The following is a 21096-nucleotide window of genomic DNA, read 5'->3' on the forward strand; positions in this document are numbered from 1 at the left end:
TTGACGCCACACAGTCAGTTCTACAGGTGGGGAAATTGAGGCCCGGGACAGGGTACTAACTAACCTGTGCCCACAGAATCGCGGCCATTGAGAGGGGCACGCTGCACTCCTGCTCTTCCTCCTCTTGGGTCGCGGGGTGTCACCTGTGGGGCGGGAGGCGGAGGACGAAAAGTGGAAGCCCTTTCCCGTAAAACACCCAGAGCCGCGTGGGACGCGCTAACTTGGGAACTAACTGAAGGATCCCACGGCACCATGGCAACGGCGCGGGCGGGCGGGCGAGCAGGAAGTGCGTCACTCGATGGGAGGGACGAATCTGCAATTTCCACCAATGGAGCGCCGTGTCCGGGTTCGCCCCGCCCTAAAGGTGAAGCCGAGCCCGCCTTTCTGCCATCGCCGTCGGCAGTGTGGGCTACGCTTGGGCGCCGCGGTGGGTAATCGGGGCCGCGGGGGAGCGAGGCTGACGGGGAAGGCAGAGGGCCGTCCAGGAAGGCGAGGGGCGGACGGAGGTGGTGGGGTAAGGCCCCGGGGATAGCCCGCCTGGTGTGTCGCAGTGTGGCGCCGGGGGCTCGGGGGCTGGGGCTTCTCAATTCCTGATGGGGAAACTGAGGCCCCGAGAGGGGCAGCAGAGGCATGCAGACCGGATCCTGGCCCTTCGCACACAGACAGACGTTTTAAAATCGTAATAGTGGGTGAAAAATACTTTATGTCATAATATTAGTTGAAAAATCAAAATAACAAAATTCTGCCTCAACCGAATACGTAAAATACGGCCTTCATTGACCACCCTCTCAGTCCTTGCCGTTCTCTCTGCTTCCCCCTCTGTTTTGGGTACAGAACTTTTGTACAAGTCCACAGCCCCTTCTTTTAAAGCCCTGAGGCTAGATGTATTCAGAATACCGAATTTCTCGGATTTTCGAAAGGTAATATAGTGCATATATTCAGTGTTCTGTAGAATCTTCTGGGGGGTCTGGGGCAGCGTCCTGTAATCAAATACATACTATTTCCACAGCTAAATATATGCATGTTGACACCAAGCGGGTAGGCAGCAACCATAAATAGTCTCACCTTAGGTCAGATCAGGTGTTCAAACTTAAAATATTTGGCTTTGAGAACTTTTTAGATTTGAGAATTGCAAATGAGGGACCTGGATCATAATTTTATTGTTAACTCATACGTCTCGCTTATTTGGACTAAGGTTGCCACAGTTCCTGAAATACGCTTTTGGACTCTCACTCCCTGTCTTCATCACTAACTCTGTGTCACCTTGTGCCCTCTCACCCTCAGTTTCCTCATCTGTAAAATGGGGTCAGTAATGCTTTCCTCATAAGGTTCAGGTACACGTCTAGCACTTGGCACAGATGGTGGTTTAAAATTTGCTTATTCCACAAACATTCCTATTTTTAAATTACTTGGGTAGGTGATACATGTCCATGGTTAATTTCCCCCCCTTCACAGAGACAACTAACTTCTGTGCATAAACAGTCCTATATATCTTTCACCCTCATTTTCCCACTCCTTTTCTTTAATCCATAGCAGTCTATACCATTCTATACCTGGTTCTTTTCATTAGCATTTATTTTGGCTGTTACCTAACATATTTACATTATTTTTTTTCTTTTTTTAAAATTAAGTAACACACCTGTTAAAAATGTGTGATGTAAATTTAAAGGACCAAAATACAATGGATACCCATCTACCCACCACCAAGTTAAGAAATAGAACATTATTGTATTCTCAAAGCCTCCATTGAATCCTTTCAGACCTTCCCAAAAGATAACCCCTGCTCTGAATGTTGTGTTACTCATTCCCTTGTTTTTCTTTGTACTTTTTACTATCTGTGTATCTCATGAATGCAGTGTACAGTTTTGCTAGTTTTTGGATTTTATACATGTGGGATTCTGAATATACATTTTGTGTGACTTGATTTTTGCACATAACATTACACTTAGGAGATGCATCCATGTTTCTGTGAGTAGTCTATTTCATTACTGTTTTGAATTCTGTAATATGATTAGAAATTCTTTATGTAGGTGATCTTCAGTTGGTTGGTACTTAAACTTTTGCCAGATTTTTGCTATTACATCGTGCTTTGTAAACACATTTCTTGGGGTAAATGTGGAAGTTTCTGTGAGGTGTATACATAGTGGATTTCTGGGGATATCCAGAGTTGTTAGTAATATCAAACCGTTGTCTGAAGTGATTATAAGGGCTTATGCTCTACCAGCAGTTGGTGAGTTTCAGCCTCAGCCATTCTTAAGAATTTATGCCTCTCTGATGATGGGTGAGACATTAATCACTATGGTTTTAATACTTATTTGCTTGATGACATTGAGATTGAGCATCTCTTTATTTATTAATCATTTGTGCATTCTCTTGGTAAAATTTCTCTTGCTCTTTTATCTCTTACAGTGGTCTTCCCCTTAACTGATTTACGTAAAAGTTCTTTATATGTTCTGAATATGAATCTTTTGTGGCTTAAATGTGTTTCAAATACCTTCCAGTTTGAGCTTGTCCTCTCTCTCTGTCTCTCTGTCTCTGTCTCTCTCCCCCACATTCTGTGTTTTTGGTGAGCGGAGGTTCTTAATTTTAACAAAGTCAAATTTGCCAGTGTATTCTTTTGTGATTTATACTTTTCATATCTTTTGAAAAAATCCTTCCCTACCTTTGGGTCATAAAGATAGACTCCTATATTGTTTTCTTTAAGTTTTATGTTTCTTTTCTTATGACCCTAATCCTCAAGAATTGATTTTTGTGCATAGTGTGAAGTAAGGGTCTAGTTTTATTTTTATTATTTTAATTTTTTCACATATGGATAAGGGGTTGTTCTGGCACCTTAAACTGGAAAGTCTGCTTTGATCTGGAGTTCCATTTCTCCAGCGTATCAGGTGTCCATATATGCAGACGTATCTATTTCTTAGTTGCCTGTTCTGTTCGGTTGGTCTTATGTGTCCATTTCTGCACCATTATCACATTTTATTTGTTACTCTAGCTGTATAAGTCTTGGTACCTGGTAGGACAGTCCTGCCTTTATCATCTCCAAAATGTCTTTGCCATTTTGCCTTTACGTTTTCTATGTGAATTTTAGAACCGTCTTGTCAGATCACACATGGACATGTGCACAGAGCCTGTTAGGATTTTGCTTGGGATTACATTGATTCAGTTGCATTGGATCCATTTGGATTTTAAAGTGATTACTTTGTAACATTTCATCCTTAAGTATTTGTTGTGGGGTTTTGTAGATGTCATTTAGTAGAAAAAGGAGATTTCCTTTGATTCCAAGTTAATTAAAAAGTTTTTAGTATGAACAAATGTTGAATTTTATCAGTTATAGTTTCTGCATTTGATCAAGATGATTATATGCCTTTTCTCCTTTTTTCTATTAAAATGTGGTGGCTCTGTCAGTGTGGTGGCTCAGCATTGTTTGGTTTTCTTTTTTTGCCCCCAGCTTTACTGAGATATTACTGACATACGATATTTGATTGATTTTCAGATGTTAAACCATTGCTGGGATAAACCCAACTAGATCACAATATATTGTCCTTTTTACACTGCTAGATTTGATTTGTTAACATTTTGCTTAGGACTGTTGCAGCTATGGTCATGAAAGATATGAGATTTTCATGTTCCTTTGTTTGGTTTCAGTGCCCAACTTATGTCAGCCTTATCAGATGATTTGGGGATGGTTTGCTCTTTTTTGTTTCCCTTTTTCATTTCAAATATTGGTTATATATAAGTTTTTTCGGAAAATCTTCCGGAGGCTCATCACTTTTATTAAGTTTTTTCAAAGAATCACTTTGGTTTCATTGATCTTTTCAGATATACACTTATTTTCTATTTCATTGGTTTCTGGTCTTTATTATTTTCTTTCTTTAACTTTCTTTGGACTTAATTTGCTGTTATTATTTTTATAGCTTCTTTAGATGGATGTCTAACTCATTAATTTTCATGCCCCCCAATATATAAACATTTAAGTCTATTTCTCTCTACTGCTTTAGTTGCCTCCCACTAGTTTCTATGGGTAATATTTTGCTATTTTCAGTTCAAAATATTTTCTAATTTCCATTAATAATTCCTCTTTGATAATGTGTTACTTAGGAGTGTGTTTCTTAAATTCTAAACAGTTTTTCTAGTTTTCTTTTTGTTTCTGGTTTCCGCCTTTACTGTATTGCAGTCAGAGAACATGTTCTGTATGAGACCAGTCCGTCACAGTTTGCTAAGACTTGCTTTGTGGCCCACACATGGCAATTTGAAAAATTATTTTGGGTATGCTTGAAGTTTTCTAGATTCTGTAGCTGTTGGCTGCAATGTTTTATGCATGTCCATTGGATTAAACTTTTTGCTGTGTTTTACAAATCTTCTCTAAACTTACAGATTTTTTGGGTTCATTTTACCAGTTATTGAGAGGGCTATGTTAAAATCTCCCACTGTGGTTATGGGTTTGTATGTTTATTTTTGTAGTTCTGATGATTTTTGCCTTAACTGTTTTGAGGCCCTGTTATTGGATGCCCAAAACACTTAAAATGATCATATCTTCTTTGGAATTGAACCTTTTTATCGTTTTATAGGGACCTTCTTTATCTTTAGTAATGCTTCTGCCTGAAAGTCTACTTTGTGTCATATTAAAATAGCCACACCAGATTGCTTTTGGTTAGTTTGCAGAGTATATATTTTTCTGTCCTTTGAATTTTTTGGCATTCTGATGTTTTAGTGGTAACTTCTATATCATATAGCTAGATTTTATTCATTAGTCATTTGACAAGTTTTTAATCTGGTTTAACAGCCTGTCTGTATCACCTCTTTAAAGAACCTTAGTTTGGTGAGCCTGAGTCTCCAAAGTTTCTGGGATAAAAGTCCAAATTCCTTAGCCCAGCACATTCTGTTCTTGTGCCCAGAACAACCACTGGCAAATACCCAACAAAGTTACCAAATACCCAAAAAGGGTACCAAGTACCCAAAAAGAGGTACTTGGTACGTTAAAATAGAATGGATGAATGAAGATACCTGATCCTAGTGACAGGAAAAAAACTTGGCGGGACTTGTGGACTGGCTGGATCTGAGGCTGAGGTAGAGGAGGACCAGAGTTTGATGCTCAGGTCTATGGTGTCTCTATGACTGGTGGTGTCTGTATCACCCAAACCACATGATTCTCAAAGAGGACTTGGGAGGAAAAGAGTTGAGGATGTTGGAAGAAAAGATGAGTCCAGTTTGAGGTTGAGATGTGGGGAGATGTTCTTGAGGATATCTTAGCAGGCAGAGAAGCTGGTCATGAGGCAGTGCAGCTTCCCAGCTCTGAGGCTCAGATGGTGATGCCGTCTAGAAAGAAAAGTAACCAGCCTTTTTGTGTGTCTCCTAGTTCCAGGTTCTTGGCAAACCCTTGGTAGTCATTTCTCATTTAAACTGCATTCTTTTGCCTTAAAGACAGTTATTATTATCCCTGTTTTATAGATGAAAAGACTGAGGCTTCGGGATGAAACAGGTTAGCTAAAAATGTTTCTGTGTTATATTTACCTAAGGTAATAGTGAATTTCTTGTAAAATCATGGCATCACCTGAAGTGAACGTTAAAACCTCAGAATTCCAGGCCCCTCCACAGTCAGAACGTCCAGAAAAGGCCTGGGGATCTGCATTTTTTATACACAGGTTAGCTGATTCTTAAGATCAGGAGGGTCTGGCAAGCACTGGTCTCAAAGCCACCTGCCTAGTTCTAAAGCCATGGTCTTTACCCCTGCACTGTGCCACCTCTCTGTGGCAGGAGCAGGCTTTTTGATCAGGGCTAGTACAATCCTTTTGTCAGCTCTGACCTTTGTGGCTTGTGGAAAGATAGCATTTTAGTAGAGAGCAGGAGATTTTAAAAACACCCCGCAGTCCTATCATGACAGATGTTTTATTAGTGGTTTGGGAGAGGAGAAGGAAACTAGCATTTATTAAATGTTTACCACCAGCAGTTCTCTAAGCAGTGAACGTTATTCTAATTTTGTAGTAAGAAAAGGGGCCTCAGCTAAATTTATCCCAGGCCATAGATCTGGTAGGAGGCTGAGTCAAGTTTCAGACCCAGAATTGTCTCCTGGTAAAAATAGCTAACACTTTTTCAGTGATTAGTCTGTTACTAGGCTCTTATATATGTGTTTGTATGTGTGTATTTATTTATTGAGGAATTGTTGATTTGCAATATTATTTAAGTTTCAGGTGTACAGCATAGTGATTCACAATGTTTAAGGGTTATACTCCATTTAGAGTTATTATAGGCTTTTATGTGTATTAACTCATTTAATCCTCGTAGTAACCCTAGGGAGGATGTTTCTGTCATCTCTGATCCGAGACTGAAGCGCTTGGAGGTTAAGTTTCCCAATTTCACACACCTGAGTGGTGAAGCCTGCTGTGATTCCAGGCATCCCGGCTGCCTCCAGAGTCCACCCTTCTCACTGCTGCCCAGGACTAAATCACCTAGCCCCTGACTTGTGTCCTTTTCATTTTTTGTGCTAAATCAGCATGATGAACTTGATTTTAAAAACTGTAACAAATTTCTGTTTGTTCATGTCAGTTGGTACGGAGCATGGAACATTGCTTTTGGTGTGCCCGGAGGTGACTGGGTTTCTTTGACTTCTTTTTCAGTTCCCCCAGCCATGCAGGGCAGCACGAGAAGAATGGGCGTCATGACCGACGTCCACCGGCGCTTTCTCCAGTTGCTGATGACTCACGGAGTGCTGGAGGAGTGGGACGTTAAGCGCCTGCAGAAGCACTGCTATAAGGTCCATGACCGTAAGTGCCGTTTCCTGTTCCCGGGGTGCGCTGGTACCGTGTGACCAGGGACTATGACATTGGAGTAATACCATGTAACCAGTCAACCCATACTCCTGACCTGGGCTTCTAGTCTCTCACGATCTCATGCCAGCCCATCTTTCTCATCTCATTTCCAACTTTTAATATTTTAAAAATAAATCTGACAGTTGACTCTGAAGCTGGATAGTCATGGTTCACACCAAGGCTCTAGTGCATTCTCCAGTTCGAGTTTCTTCATCTCTAAAATGAAGATAATTATTTGTAGTTGACTGGTTCAGAGGATTAAGAGACGTGATACATACAGAACACCTGGCACAGGGACGGGGCTCTGTCAGCTGTAGAAAGTAAGAGGGCAGCTTAGCACAGGGGTGAAGGGCACAGCTTTGGACTTGGCCAAACCAGTAAAGTGCCACCTCTGCCCTGTGCCATCCAGGGCACTGGGCGTGTCTTCTCGGTGGCTTGTTGGGAGGGGTAGATGGGGTGATAAGCGTGAAGCGCTTAGAGGCAGGACCTGGCTTCAGTAACGAGGTGGCAGTAGAAACAATTAGGATCAACTTTGATAGATCAGTAAAGTCAATATTGGTAGATCTTAATGAAAAAGAGAGTTGATAAATTATACCTATTGTACGATGCCACTGTGTTAAGTTTTTTGTAAAACTTAGTGCCCTTTATTGTTCATGAATACATACATCTGCATGTAAAGATATGAAAATGGATTCTAGAAGGATGTGTGATACACTGTTAGCTGCTTGCCTTTGGGGAGAGGTGGAGTGGGGTTGTTTTCTTACTAGAAATCAAAGGACACTTCCTTGTTACCCTATTTTGTTCTTTAAAGAAAAATAAGACTTGAAGCAAACATGGCGTTATTAGTATAGTCTAATGGTTGTCCTGATTAACAGGAATGTTAAGCGTTCATTCTTTATTCTATGTTTTAGTCTTTCTGTATTTTTAATTTTCAAAAGAAGAGTGGAAGGAACATACAGGGGAACCAAGGCAAAAGGGGTGGCGAAAGGTACGGGGGGGGGGCCAGTGAACGGACAGGATACAGGGTACCACGTTGAGAGCTGCAGTTCATGGCGTGACAGAGGCAGAGACATGCTCCTAGGGAGCTGAGGGGGGAAGGGGGAAGGGGGAGACAGCGAGTATGGAAACAGCATCCTTCCATGACATGCAGAGGACGAGGAAGGAGGGTGGCATATAGAGAAGAGGCAGGTTTGAGGCGGCTGGTGCCGTGAAATTCTGGAGCTGGATGGGGCACGTCAACAAATTAAAAGCTTGGAAGGGTCCTACAGTAAGGAATCCTTTTTAACTTCGTTTGATGCCATGTGTCTAAACTTAATTGACCTACAAATAACATAGCTTGGGAAACTTTGGACAAGAAAATAAGATGTGTGGGAGGAGAATAAATTCCTTTGGTTTGTAGGTTTACAGATGATGAAGAAGCCATAATTGTACACCATAGTCATTTTTTTTTTAAACTTAATTCTGTGGACATTACAGACCTCTAGAAGGATTTGAGGCAGGAGAGTGACATAATTATTGCTGGTGAAAATATATCTGCTCTGATTGCCTGTACTGGGGTGGACAGGGGTCTTTGGTGAGAGCCTCCTTTATGGAAAGGGAATATTATTCCTGTCAAGCTACATTTTCTTGCTCTTCGAAAAGCACAGCAAGACTTTGAACTTGGCCCTCAGTGTCCTCCAGTGATGGGCAGTCATGCTTTTCTTAATCTGATCTATATCACAGTTCCTTCTCCATTTTAGTTTCTCATCTGAGTCCTGAAGGTGAGCTTTACTGTTGATGGGGAAGTTTCAGAGCTCACTGTAAGAAGCTCCGTGATGCCTGAGTACTAAAAATGAAAGTGTTTTTGCCTTTATTTGACCTTTAAAGTTGTCATGACCTAATTTAGGAAAGTCCTGTAGAAGGTGTCTAGGAATTGACTTATTCTTCACACTTTATGTACCGTTTCTGTGCATCAAGATATGGTGATGGCTGTGGTCGTCAGGATTGGACTATAGTTTTTCTCTCATCCTTCATTAAAAAGAAGAGAGAAAAGCTTGTTTCCAAGCATTAATGTTATTTGAGAGATTTTAAAACAAGGAATGATGGAATGAAATGATCTGAAATTAAGTCAAAACTTCTGAGACCAGTATTATTAATTGCCTATCTTTTGAAGAGATTCCCAGGAAATTCCCCTTTTACCAACTGGAAAAATACTTAAGAAACAAAGGAGTGATTGAAACTGCAAGTTTTTCTGATTGCAGGTTCCCACGTTTGTCCTGTTTATCAGAGCACTTCCTATTCTGGGTTCTTGTTTGGGCTCTCTTCTTACTGTCATTAGGGGAAAGCAAATTCCCCACATCTCCTGGCCAGTAAAGAATTTAGATTTTTTTTTCTGATGTTCTGGTGTAAAGCCTTAGCCTTTCTTCGTGGCCCTGGGGACCTGTGTTCCTAGAGCACCTTAGGTTTTGGTCCAGGGCTTGCATATGTGTGTGGCCATCTGGCACCACTTCCTAAGACTCCTCTATGCAAGGACTTGTGATACAGAGATGAACTTTTGCTTCGCCTTGGGTCTTGTGAGTCATACAGACACGGAGTCAGATGATTCCAGTGTAAGCCCCCTTGATGGAAGTTGGTACAGGAGGCCTAGGGAGTAGTGGTTAAGAAGACTTGGATTTGAGGATTTCCACTTTTTTCCTGGGGGGGAGGGTAATTGTGTATATTTATTTATGCTTAGGGGAGGTGCTGGGGATTGAACCCGGGACCTCATGCATGCTAAGCTTGTGCTCTACCACTCGAGCTATACCCTCCCCTGCTGAGGATTTCACTTTTGATCATGATAGAGTAACAGGGACTAATTTACCTTCCTGTCTAAAACAGTCAAAAAGTGGACAAAATAAACGCAACATTGGACATTAGTCAGTGGAGGACAGTGATCTCTTGAGAGGTAGGCACTGAGGGTTTTTTTTTCCCTCTTGACACCAAATACATATTTTCTTTTTCAACACTACCTTTCCAGTTCTCTGGACACAGCTGGGTGTCCAGTAACTCAGTTCAGTTCTGCACTGTCTACCTGGAGTTAACGTCAGATCCCACCAGTTAAAGGGGCTCAGTCCCAAAAGACTACCCTTACTTCAAGATGCTGGTCACAAGTTCCCGGCCACCCCGTCTTCTGACTGACCGGCCATAAATCAGGGGTTCTCATGACCCCCTCCTCAGGTTCAATAATTTGGTAGAATAGCTCACGGAACCCAGGAAAATGCTTTACTTGCATTTCTGGTTTATTACAAAGGATACAACTCGAGAAGAGCCATATGGATAAGATGCACAGGGCAGGGCCTGGGGGCAGGGGTGGTTTGGAGCTTCCACGCCCTCTCTGGGTGCTCTACCCTCCTAGCACTTTGATGTGTTCACCATCCTGGAAGCTCTCCAGATCTCATCACTTGGGGATTTTTTAAATGGAGGTTTTATTACACAGGCATGATTGCTTGAAGCATTGGTGATTAGCTCAGTCTCCTCTCCGTGTACTTGTGGGATAGAGCTGTAAGTTCCAAGCAGCTAATCAAGGCTTGGTCCTTCTGGCAACCAGCCCCCATCCTGAAGTTATTAGTCATTAGAACAAAAGACCCTCCTGCCACTTTATCATTCAGGAAATTCCAAGGGTTATAGGTGGTCTGTGCCAGGAACCAGGGACAAAGATCAAGTCTCTTTCTTACACCACAGGAAGGAATGAGGTGAGCACTACAGTTGCCTCAGCTCACTGCCATGAGAGAGTTTTCCAGCCACGGCACGGGAGAAACCCAGGCAGAGCTAGACAGACTCTCTGAGTTGGGGAGATGGAGATGAGCGTTCAAAGAGACAAAAGCAGCGAGGGTTTGCAGGACAGAGTAGGGGAGGAAAGAGATGCACAGAGAGAAAAGCAGAGATCTGTAGAGGACCCCTCCACCCCATCAAGGATCCAGCCGACAGCTGATCAGCAAGGGAACTCCCGGAGGTGAGGGCAAGAACCAGCTGGAAGAATCAGGGAAACAATGTGGGATATTCCCACAGGGCTGGGTGTTGTGCCTGTTCCAGGCCCCATGGCTTCCCTGGTGAATTCTACCAAGCATTCAAGGAAGAAGTAATACCAGTTCCACCCAAACCCTTCCAGAAAATTGAAGAGAAGGAAACACTTCCCAACTCATTCTGTGAAGCTTGCGTTATCCTGCTTCCAAAGCCAGATGAAGACATTGCAAGGAAAGAAAACTGAAGACCAAGATCCCCATGAACATAGATGTGAAAATTCTAAACACAATGTTAGCCAATCTAATCCAGCAATTAAAGAGATATTAAAAGAATCGAATAAAAGAAAGAATAAAAAAGAAGATATAATATGACCAAGTGGGGTTTATCCCAAGAGTGCAGGATTTATTTAGCATTTGAAAATCAATCAATGTAATTCACCATTTTAACAGACTGAGAAAGAAAAACCATATCTTCATCTCAATAGGTACAGAAGAAGCAATAAACAAAATCCAGTATCTACCCTGGCATGATGCAGCAGAAGTTTCTTACGGAAAACTAGAGATCCTCAGTGCATTCTGTAGTGACAGAAAGTGGGCCAGTGGTTGCCTGGGGATCGCCTAGGGGAGAGTTGTGAGGGGTGGGAGACAGGGATTACAAAGAGCCGAGAGGAGACTTTTAGGGAGTGATGGTTATTTTTATTATCTTGACTATGGTGATGATTTCAAGAGTGTGTATGTATGTCATAACTTACTAAATTGTACACTTTACATTTGTCAGTTATATCTCAACAAAGCTGTTTGAAGAAAATCTGCATCTACTTTGCTACTTGGTAGCTGTGTAACTTTAGTCAATCACTAAACCCCAGAGCTTCAGTTTTCCTGTCTGTGAAGTGGGACTGGAGATACCTGCCACTCAGGGCTGTTTGTAAAAATTATGTATGTGATCTGTGATAGGTGCTTTGTGGCCTGTAAGTGTCCAATAAATGGAAACAGGTTTCCAAAATGTAGCTCATTCTCTTGGTCTCATAAGGCCCTGCATCATCTGTGTGGGACCCTAAGAAAATAGATGCAGCATCCAGGAAAAGCATCCTTTCTATCCTGTATCCAGGGCTTACCTGGAGAGGCACCTTCCTTGGGGTCTGACTCACAAGAGAGTTGGCAAGTAGTTGTAGTATGTTTCCTAAACTATTAGTTCAGTTTCCTAGAAACAAAGCAAGCACGGTAGCCTGAATTCTGACGCCTTCGCAAGAGGTCCAAGGCCTCTTGGGAGGAAGTGCTTGGTCCTGATGATGTTGTCAGAAAGTGGTACTGCCCAGTGCAGATCTTGAGGGGGCCCTGAACCCGAGACTGACTCTTGGTTGGAATGTGTGTCATCGATCACGCGGCTTTACTGGGCAGAAGCAGAAGGTGGCCACAGCCCACAGTTTCATGGCAACAATTGTCTCAAAGTTATTTGCCTTACTAAAATGTTTTGGGGCTGATATTTCTGATTTTCTTTTTTTTTGGTTGACCAAGTTGGGTTTTAGAGGATCACTAGGTCCAGCCTCCTCGTCTGGCAAAGCAGGAGGCAGAGGCCCCTAAACGCCTGTGCACTGTGTAGCTGCTTCTCACGCTGGCTCCAGGCCCCCCACTGCTGAATGCCGCCTTCCAAGTCGGTGCCAGATTCACTGAGGGCCTTCCTTGCCTGAAGCTGCTAGGGTTGCTTTTTAAATTTATTTTTTATTTTGAAAGAGTTCCAAACTCACAGGAGAGTTGTAAGAATAGTACAGAGAACCTTTCCCTCCTGAATCACTTGAGAACAGGTTAGCAGTTTGAAGTTCCATCACCCCTACATTTTTTAGGGTGTGTTTCCTTCTGGCAAAGACATTCTCCTAAATAACCACAGGCTAACCATTAAAACCTGGTGTTAACATCGGTTCATCACTGTCATCTAGTCCACAGACCCCACTGGAGTTTCTTCAGTTGTCTCAATGTTGTCTTTTTTAGCAAAGGATCCACCCCAGGGTCATGTGTCACATTTAGTTGTCATGTATGTCTCTTTAGGCTCCTTCAATCGGGAATAATTCCTCAGTCTCTCCTGGAGTTTTATGACCTTGGTATTTTTGAAGATTACAGGCTAATTACTTTGTAGAACAGCACTGTCTGAGAGAAATACGATGCCATATGTCATTAAAGTTTCCTGATAGCCACATTAAAAAAAAGCAGAAAGAAACAGGTGAAATTAACATCCGAAATGCTATCATTTGAACGTGTGATCAATATAAAATAAATTATTAATGAGGTATTTTACATTTTTTAATGCTACGTCTTTGCAGTCCAGTGTCTGTTTTACATGGACAGCAGACCTTAATTTGGACTAGCCTCACTGCCAGCGCTCAGTCCACCTGTGCGCCAGGGGCTGCCGTACTGGGTAGCATAGTTGTAGAATGTTCCTCAGTTTAGGTTTGTCTGGTGCTTCCTGCTGATTCAGTTCAGTTTATACATTTTATTTTTGCGGAAATAATACGGAAATGGTGTTGTGTTTTCGCATCCTGTCTGGTGGTATACAGTGTGGATTCGGATGGTATCTGCCAGGTTTCTCCACTGTAAAGTTACTCTTTTTCCTGTCATTAATAAGTATTTTGCAGGGAGGGACTTTGAGATAAGGTAAAAATCGTTTTGACCCACTAGTTTTATCATTCACTGGTGTTTCGTCCCTAAATTTGTTCATTCTTAAATGGTTGCCAGAATGATGTGAGGTCCTGTTCTATACTCTCCAGCAGTAACATTTTATAATTAATTATATTATATTGTTATGCTTTAAATTTTAGTGGTTTTTAAAATTATCTGTTGTTCTCAGGATAAATTAAAGTATCTAAAATTTAGGTTAAAAAATTAAGACTTGACATTATTTCAGTGAGCAGAATAAATAATATGATATTAAGGCAAAAAAAGAAATAGTAAACTGAAATGCATGTACCAAAAATAGATGAGAAACACAGTATCAGAGTGTCAGAGGAGCACTGGGGATGATAGATATTTTCCGTTTTTGTCAAACCTTGCATCAGCCCTCATCTTAGCTGTGTTTTTCTTACTCAGATTTGCACGGCTGTATCTGCTCCATTGTCTTGGGGCCTGTCTCAGGGCTCAGGCACATCGCTGGGTGGCATGCATTAGTGGTGAGTCAGTGATGCTGTTGACTTTTTGGTTTGGTATTCCATCTTGTATCTACAGTCACTTCTGTACGCACCTCCTCTTTCCATGGAGGACTTAGCGATGATTAGATGCTGGTTCCAAATAAGTATTCCGCCTGCTTGTAATGATTTCATCGTACACTTCTCCCCTTTCGCCATGATGAACAGTTAAAAAGCTTGCTACTGACAGCCCACTTGCCTTTCCAGTTAATCAAGGCGCATTAGGCTTGTGATCATAACTGAAAAGAGGCATAAAGTTAGCATGAAAAGGAACATCTCAAATGTGGCTTGATGAAGTCTTCAGCTGTTTCACAGCAGGCAGTCGTACTTGGGCAGGGGTCTTTGGGTTCTGGAAGCTCTGCAACCACAAGGATGTGAGTGTTGTTGCTTTCAGGACTCTGGCTCTTGAAGGGGTCGCTGTGTCTGAATCGCAGCCAGCCCTTGATGGCTTCGTGCAGTGTAGCAACGCGGGGCGGGGCGGTCCCCAGCAGTCCTTTCAGGCCCGTACAGGCTTGCTGAGCCGGGACTTGTGTGTGCTGCACACTCTCCCGGCGCGGGCCTCCTTTGGTTTGGAATGCGTCTTGTATTGGAACCCCGCCGCGAGGGGAGGGGCTGTGAGGGGCTGTGGGAGGACTGCGGACAGATTCCTCAGGAGGGTCAGTACACGCACCACTGGCAGGAAGAGTGAAGCCATTTTTTGAAGACACAGATTCAATCAGGGACTTGGGAAAGGTCTTTTTTCCCCCCACTTTCTGAGTCCCAGCTTCCTGTTTTATAAAGGAAATCTTATCTACCCCAAGGAAAAGTTGTGAGGATTAAACAGGGAACTTATGTGCAGTGCCTGGCACAGAGCGTTTCCTGGTACATGTTCAGTGTGTGCTGCCTGCTGCCCCTTCCTTCCTCGTGTGTCCCTCTGAGTCATCTGATCTCAGATCCCCGCAGTGGGGGCTGGGAGGTGAGGTACTGGGACTCAGAAGATCCCTAATGTTGGTAAATGGTGTGATAGCAATTATTATGTTGGCCATAAGGCTGAATTTCTGATGCTCGGATTTTCTCTGAAAATCTAGGAAGTATAGTCACTATTTCCTTGTGGAAGGAAATTATGAATGTAAGTGCTGGGATGGAGTGTGAGTGACAGAAGGAAGGCCAGTGTGGTGGGAGTGTAGACCGAGGGGGTGCACAGGAGTGTGACTAAGGGTTAGGGGAACCACTGGTAGCTTCTGGGCTGTAGGTGATAGTGCCAGGACCTGGCCCCACCCTAGCTGCACGTGGAGGACAGCTGTCAAGGGCTAGAGTGGATGCCAGGAGATCATAGGAGGCCTGTTTTATACTCAGAGGCAAGGTGGTGGGGACCCAGAGGAAGGATGTCATGAACTGGACGAATGTGGCCAGAGTCATCTCTCTGGTGGCACCACCGGCCTGCACACGCCATTCAGCCACCCTCCTAACCCCTGCCAGGGACAGGGTACAGAGCCAAGTCCTGTAGGACAAACTGTGGACACAAGCGAAGCCCACCCAAATGAGAACAGGCAAGGGCTGTCTATTCCCAGCTTGCCCCAGCAAGGGAGTCAGCCACCTTCATGTGTGTTTTGGCAGAGACTGGATGGCAGGCAGAGGAGGGGAAAGCTGGACAGTGGAGAGGAGGGACGGCTCCAGCTGTGCCCTGACTGGAGGCTGCCGGCTCAGGGAAGCTGGGGGTGGGCTGACTAGGGGCAGGACATCCTGTGATCGGTTCGGGGAGCATACTTGACTTTTCTCTGGTTGGTCCTAAGTTGGAAGCAAGGACAAAAATTAAGGAAGCTGTCAGTTATTAATCAAGACTTGGTAATTTTGAGCCAGAGGTTATTGTTTGGCTTCCTGAACTGGTTGCTAGAGATAGTGGTCTGACTCCCTGCAAGTCTGACTTAAAGGAAGCTGGCTGGCTTCCTGGGCTGGTCCCTCCAGATGACGGGTTGGCTCCCTGGGCTGGTTGCTGCAGGTTGTGGGTCAGAGCCCTGTCTTCACGTGTGGTCTGCCCACTGTCCATTTATATATCCGGTCACTCAGAAGAACTCATGTGACACAGTCTGTTCCTTTGTGTTGCTCACCATCCAGCTTCTGTGAGAGACCATAGCCACCTGTTTGTTGGGTCAGAGGACAGAGTGGGTTGCGCTGTCACCAGGCCTCTATTACAGCAGGGTTCCAGCCTGCATCAGAATTTGAAAACTGGTAGAATGTCACTGGGATTGAGCTCACAGGCATGGTTTGTTTGCCCCACAGTATTTCCAATTTAAAAAAATTAATTACCATGTTAAAAACAACAACTAGGAGATTTCTCATAAAAATCCACATATTGGGCATGTGGCCAGAGCAGAAGAGCCCTGCCTCTTCTGATGGGACACGTGCTCTCCACTTCACCCTGTGTCCATTCGAGCCCACATCTGTGCTTCTTGTGTGGCCTCTGTCGGCATCTGGTTTGTCAGTGTCCACAGGCTCTGCTCCGGTGAAGCCTGGGGGAGATAAAACGGAGCTGCTGTTACTCAGCAGGGGCGGCGGCTGTGCCCCACAGGCCCCTCCTCGGCTCCCTGGGGCTCCCTGGGATGGGGGGGGTGGCGCCGCCATGCGTCTCCGTGACAGATGGACCACCTGTTTTCAGGGGGCGAGTTGGAAGTGACATGCACATAACAGCATCAGCAGTAAAGTGCTGCTGAAGGAGGTTTGGTTTTCTGTGGCTGTTTACAGCGTCATTTGGACTTTGCCCTGCCTGGGCACCACCACGATGAAGAGTCGGTGCCGCTCTGTTGCCGGAAGTACCGACCAGTAGACCTCTGGCCAGGGGACTGGCCGATGGGTAAGTTTATGGTACTTATAGGGACAGTAGGCGTCAGCCCCTGTTGTCACCTCAGCAACGTTTTCATGGATTTTAGGGCGCCTGATGCATGTGGCTGAGATGCAGGAGCTGTGTCACGTGATGTAAAGTGAGTTTTATGCCCTGTCATTTGAAATAAGGCCAAAGAGGAGACTTTCTAGCTGGAATAATCTCTTGACTTTGAAAAAAAAGGTCTCTGTATACTTGGAGACAGATCTCTCAACAGTAGATTTAAAAACAGCCCATTATTAAAAAAGCCTGTTCCCCCTATACCATCAGAGCCCTGAGCGAATCTCTCTTGTTCCGGGACACTGTCATTTTTCTCTTTGTTGTTTCAGACTCCTGAGGGTTAAGGCATCCAGCTATGTTGTTGAGCACTGACATATTTTTTTAAACTTTTATTATGGAAAAAGTCATAAAAGTAGAGAGAATAATACAACGAAGCCTCATGTACTCATCACCCAGTAAAAATGATAACTCATGACTAATGTTTTATCTGTACTCCTAACTGCTTACCCCAGTCCCACTCTGATGTAATTCTCAGACCTCATGGCCTATCAAAGAATTTTTTTTTTTTAATGGATGTTCAAGTCCTTTTGTCACTGTGCCAGACTGAAGGTCAGACCTTTGATTTTCTGGTCCAGACTTTGTCACTTGCTGGCCTTGTGATCTTGGGTAAGTCCTTAACGTCTCTGACAGTTGGCGTTCTCTTGGAAAACAGTGACTGTCCCGCATCCCGGCCCACCTTGGCCATTGTTCGTGAGGGTCTGATGAGACCCTGGGGGAGCAGAGCTGCAGTGCTTGGCGAGTTGATGCAGGGTGTAGAGAACTGCTTGTCTAATGTATCTGCCACATACAGCTGCGCTCCTTCCATCCCCACCCTCCTCAGCCCTGTTCACTAGCCACACTGTGGAGGTGCCACTGTGAGTGCCCATCTTTCCACTCACATATCTGAGTGCTGAGAGGCTCATCCTCCTCAAGCAGTTGAAGTGAAAGCCATGGGCTGAGACGTGACGCTCACACACTCTCCGGCCCAGTGTCCCTGCCGCCTTGCCTCTCCCAGCCTGGGGTCTGCTCTTGGGCCCAGTGTGCCCTAGTGCCCATGTCTGGTCCAGGGCCCAGGCTGCCCCATCCTCAGCGCCGTGCTCAGGAGGACCACGCAGTGGGCCCCATTGGATGAGAGGGCTGTCATGGGGCAAGTTGGCCTATAAGTGGTTTGGTCCCCTGGGGTCTTATTTTTTACTGTTATTTCCTCTGCCTAAAATAGCATTTCCTCTGCCTAAAAATTTCCTATCTGTGGTGCCTAGTTTGTTGCTCAGTCATTAGGGCAGCAGACTTCCTGCTGTCCGAGTACACCCTAGGTCTCCACAGGCTTCTGGGAAGGAGGGACTCTGATTAACAAGAAGAGGTTTGTTGGTTGAATTAAAGTTTAATTTTAAAAGAAAAGGAGATGATATATATATAGTTGTGGCCAGGAAAACAATCTCTCAGAATGAATTGGACCAGCTCCCACCCCTCAGAAAGTGTCCTCTCTGTTCAGTGCTGCCCCAAGCCTGTCCATCGCCCCAAGTCCCATTTTTCAGTTGCCCCAATTGAAAGGCATTTCCTGCTAAAGAGAGAGCTTGTCTGTCCTCTCCTGAGTCCTTGGCCTCTAGTTCAGCTCCTCCCACAGCAGTGTGTGCTGACTAGTCAGGGCTGGACCACCTTTCTTTGCCAAGGGATGATGGGGGTTGGCCAGGCCCAGCTGCCCGTAGTACCTCACGGGCACAGCCTTCTGTCATCAGCACTGCCTCTGGAGTCCTGACCAGGCACTGGCCAGGCTCTTTCCATCTTTCTATGTTGGCTAAATCCCTCTTTGTGCCCTTGAAGGCACAGTGCTAGGTTCTGGAGAAAGGTCGATTCGACCTCGGTGGGGTCGGGATCGAGAATGTTCTCCAAGGACATTGCTCTGCTCTACAGAGTCTGGGTGGCTTCGTGCACAGGAGCGTGGGCTCTGGAGTTGGCCAGGCCTGGGGTCCATTTCCATGATGGGGAGCTCTGGGCAAGATAACTCTCCAAGCCTCTGGTATGGAAAGATGGCAATTATAGCTCACCTCATGGAGTTAGCGTTCTCACAGTGATGAAGCGAGCCAGGCTAATGAGCAGTGCCCAGCACGTACTAAGGCGATGACAGCCCCACATATGCAGGTCCGTTATTCTCAGTCCAACAAGGGCAACTTCACCATAGCCCGTAAGAGAGGCACAGGTACACCCAGCTTACAGGTAGAGGGGGAACAGCTGGCCCCAACGATCTGCAGACCCTTTCCTGGTCCAGACGTGGTGTTCACTGCCCTGGTTAGGGTGTCTCCTTGCTCTCTGAGAAGAGGCAGTCATAGTAGGTCCAGGGGCTTGTTCTTACTTCTCGTAGCTGGTCTTCCTGTATCGATGGCTGCCGTCATTGGTGTGGACGGACCCAGCCTCTGATCCAGCTCTACCTGCAAAAAAACGATCTTTTTTTCTCAGTTGGCTCAGGATTCTGAAGGGAGGAGCACAGTTACTCATTAGTTGTCTAAAGTCCCTCAGAGTGGTAGACCCAAGACTGGAGACAGCTGCCTCAGAGTCACAGCATGTGGTCTGTATCGCATATAGTTTATCATGACCATGAACTCATAGGATACTGGGGCCAAATGTATTCTTGGACACTCCTTCAGTCCAGTTTGTTCCTACAGATTTGCAAACTGTAGCTTTTTCATCATGGGCTCCAGGAACAAGGGAGGGAGAGGGGCAGAACAGTGAAAATTAGCTGGTTTGAAGACTTGGTTTGGGGAAGCACTGATCTGGTGTTACCTTGACACTTAATGGGCATGTCAGGGATCTTGGTGGCCAACAAGAGTTCCCAATTCTGGCCAACTTAAAAAGAAATGTATTGGGAGGCTCTTGGGAAAGGGACACACAGGACTGATCATGTTTAGGGGCCAGGCTGGGGAACAGGCAGGAGCCAGAGGGCACAGGAAGTATGGCAGCACCTCACGGCCAAAGCCACCTTCCCTCTGTAGTGGCTGGGCTGGAACCACCTTCAGCCATCCCTTGGTCCCTTGCTTAGATTGAGAACGTGTCTGACAGGCTAAGCGTAGGTTCTGGGCCCACTCCTGGCTGACCTGAGATCTGGCCCCCTCAGCTTCCTGACCTCTGCTTCTCTGGATGTGGGTTTATTCTCCCACCAAAATCACACTTATGGGGGAAGTAGGGCACCGGACTTGGTAAGTGGAATGCAGTATGATGGGGAGGAAGTGCTTGAGGGCTGTAGGCGGACGGAGCCAGAGCCCAGGAGCCTCATCTGGTGCGGTCAGGGCAGGCCTGCACAGGAAGGGCCCGTGGTCAGGGTGCCAGAGGGTCGGGAGCCTGGCTGGTTGGAGCAGGGGCTGGTGGTTGGCAGGGGGTTGGAGGAAGTATTCCAGACATGTGCGAGGTTGGACATGAGGTGGTGGGTAGCCTTCAGGGATGAGAGAAAGGGAGAGACTTGCCTGGGGTCCCACCGAGGGGCAAGGTGGGACTGGGCTGGCCCTGCTTGGTCCTGTGGCCCAGGCTGCCTGTGTTGCCCCTGAAAGGTCAAGTCGTGGGGAGTGTTGCTGAACATATGAGAAGCTTCTTCCCCGCTTGTGATTAAGACAGAGATGGTCCAGTGCAGGCGTCTGTGGGGAACCGTGCAGTGGCAGCGGTGGAAAGGGACGTGGCCAGGCCCCTGAGTGGGACACTGATGTGGCGGGAGGAGAGGACCAGCACCTGAGCACGTGGCGGGTTTCCACCATAAGGACAGTGGTAGAAAGTGGGTTGTCGGCTTTTTTTCTTATGAAAATACATTGAAAACATTCATGTTTCTGAAAAGTGAGGCTGGACAACAAACCAGAGGTGGTGGGAGAGGGGAGAGCTCAGGGCGGCTATTAGCTCACCTCCATGCGGACGAGGTTTCTGGAAAGTCCGATGTAGTAGGATGCTTTTGATCTGCCCACAGAGTACATTTTTCTGAACGACACCCAGGAGAGGCCTTTTCGGTGGAAAATGTGAATTCTCACTTTCAGAGGGAGGTGGGACTTGCCACTGTGTGTGGGGTTGGGGGACGGGGTGGTTCCTGCCTGTGAAGCGTCCTGTCAGTCGGCGGGAGGTGGTTCCTGAAGGCCTCGTCACCACGCTCCCATCTCCCGGGGTTGAGTTGGGGGCCGTGCAGGGAGGAAAGGGTTCCCGGCAAGCCAGGGGCACAGGCTCAGGCCTCACAGCCAGGCCCACGCGCCCTGAAGGGATGTTTCGCGTGGCGT

At 45.6% G+C, this 21096-nt stretch overlaps 1 protein-coding gene across 4 annotated transcripts in view; it reads left to right on the forward strand.

The window, feature by feature from the left end:
• Positions 1 to 283: 283 nt before the first annotated feature.
• The window catches only part of NSMCE1 (NSE1 homolog, SMC5-SMC6 complex component), a 31694-nt gene continuing 10881 nt past the window's right edge, over positions 284 to 21096 (forward strand). The window contains exons 1-3 of one of the 4 annotated variants that reach the window (XM_074346167.1): positions 393 to 427; positions 835 to 920; positions 6612 to 6758. In XM_074346167.1, the coding sequence (XP_074202268.1) occupies positions 6623 to 6758 (136 nt within the window). In that variant the 5' untranslated portion in view covers positions 393 to 427; positions 835 to 920; positions 6612 to 6622. Of the gene's footprint in view, positions 515 to 834; positions 921 to 6611; positions 6759 to 21096 lie in introns of all 4 variants that reach the window. The other 3 variants (XM_045521118.2, XM_010960993.3, XM_010960995.3) reach the window with 3 other exon arrangements.

This window comes from Camelus bactrianus, chromosome 18, assembly GCF_048773025.1.
Source record: "Camelus bactrianus isolate YW-2024 breed Bactrian camel chromosome 18, ASM4877302v1, whole genome shotgun sequence".
NCBI classification, from domain to species: domain Eukaryota; kingdom Metazoa; phylum Chordata; class Mammalia; order Artiodactyla; family Camelidae; genus Camelus; species Camelus bactrianus.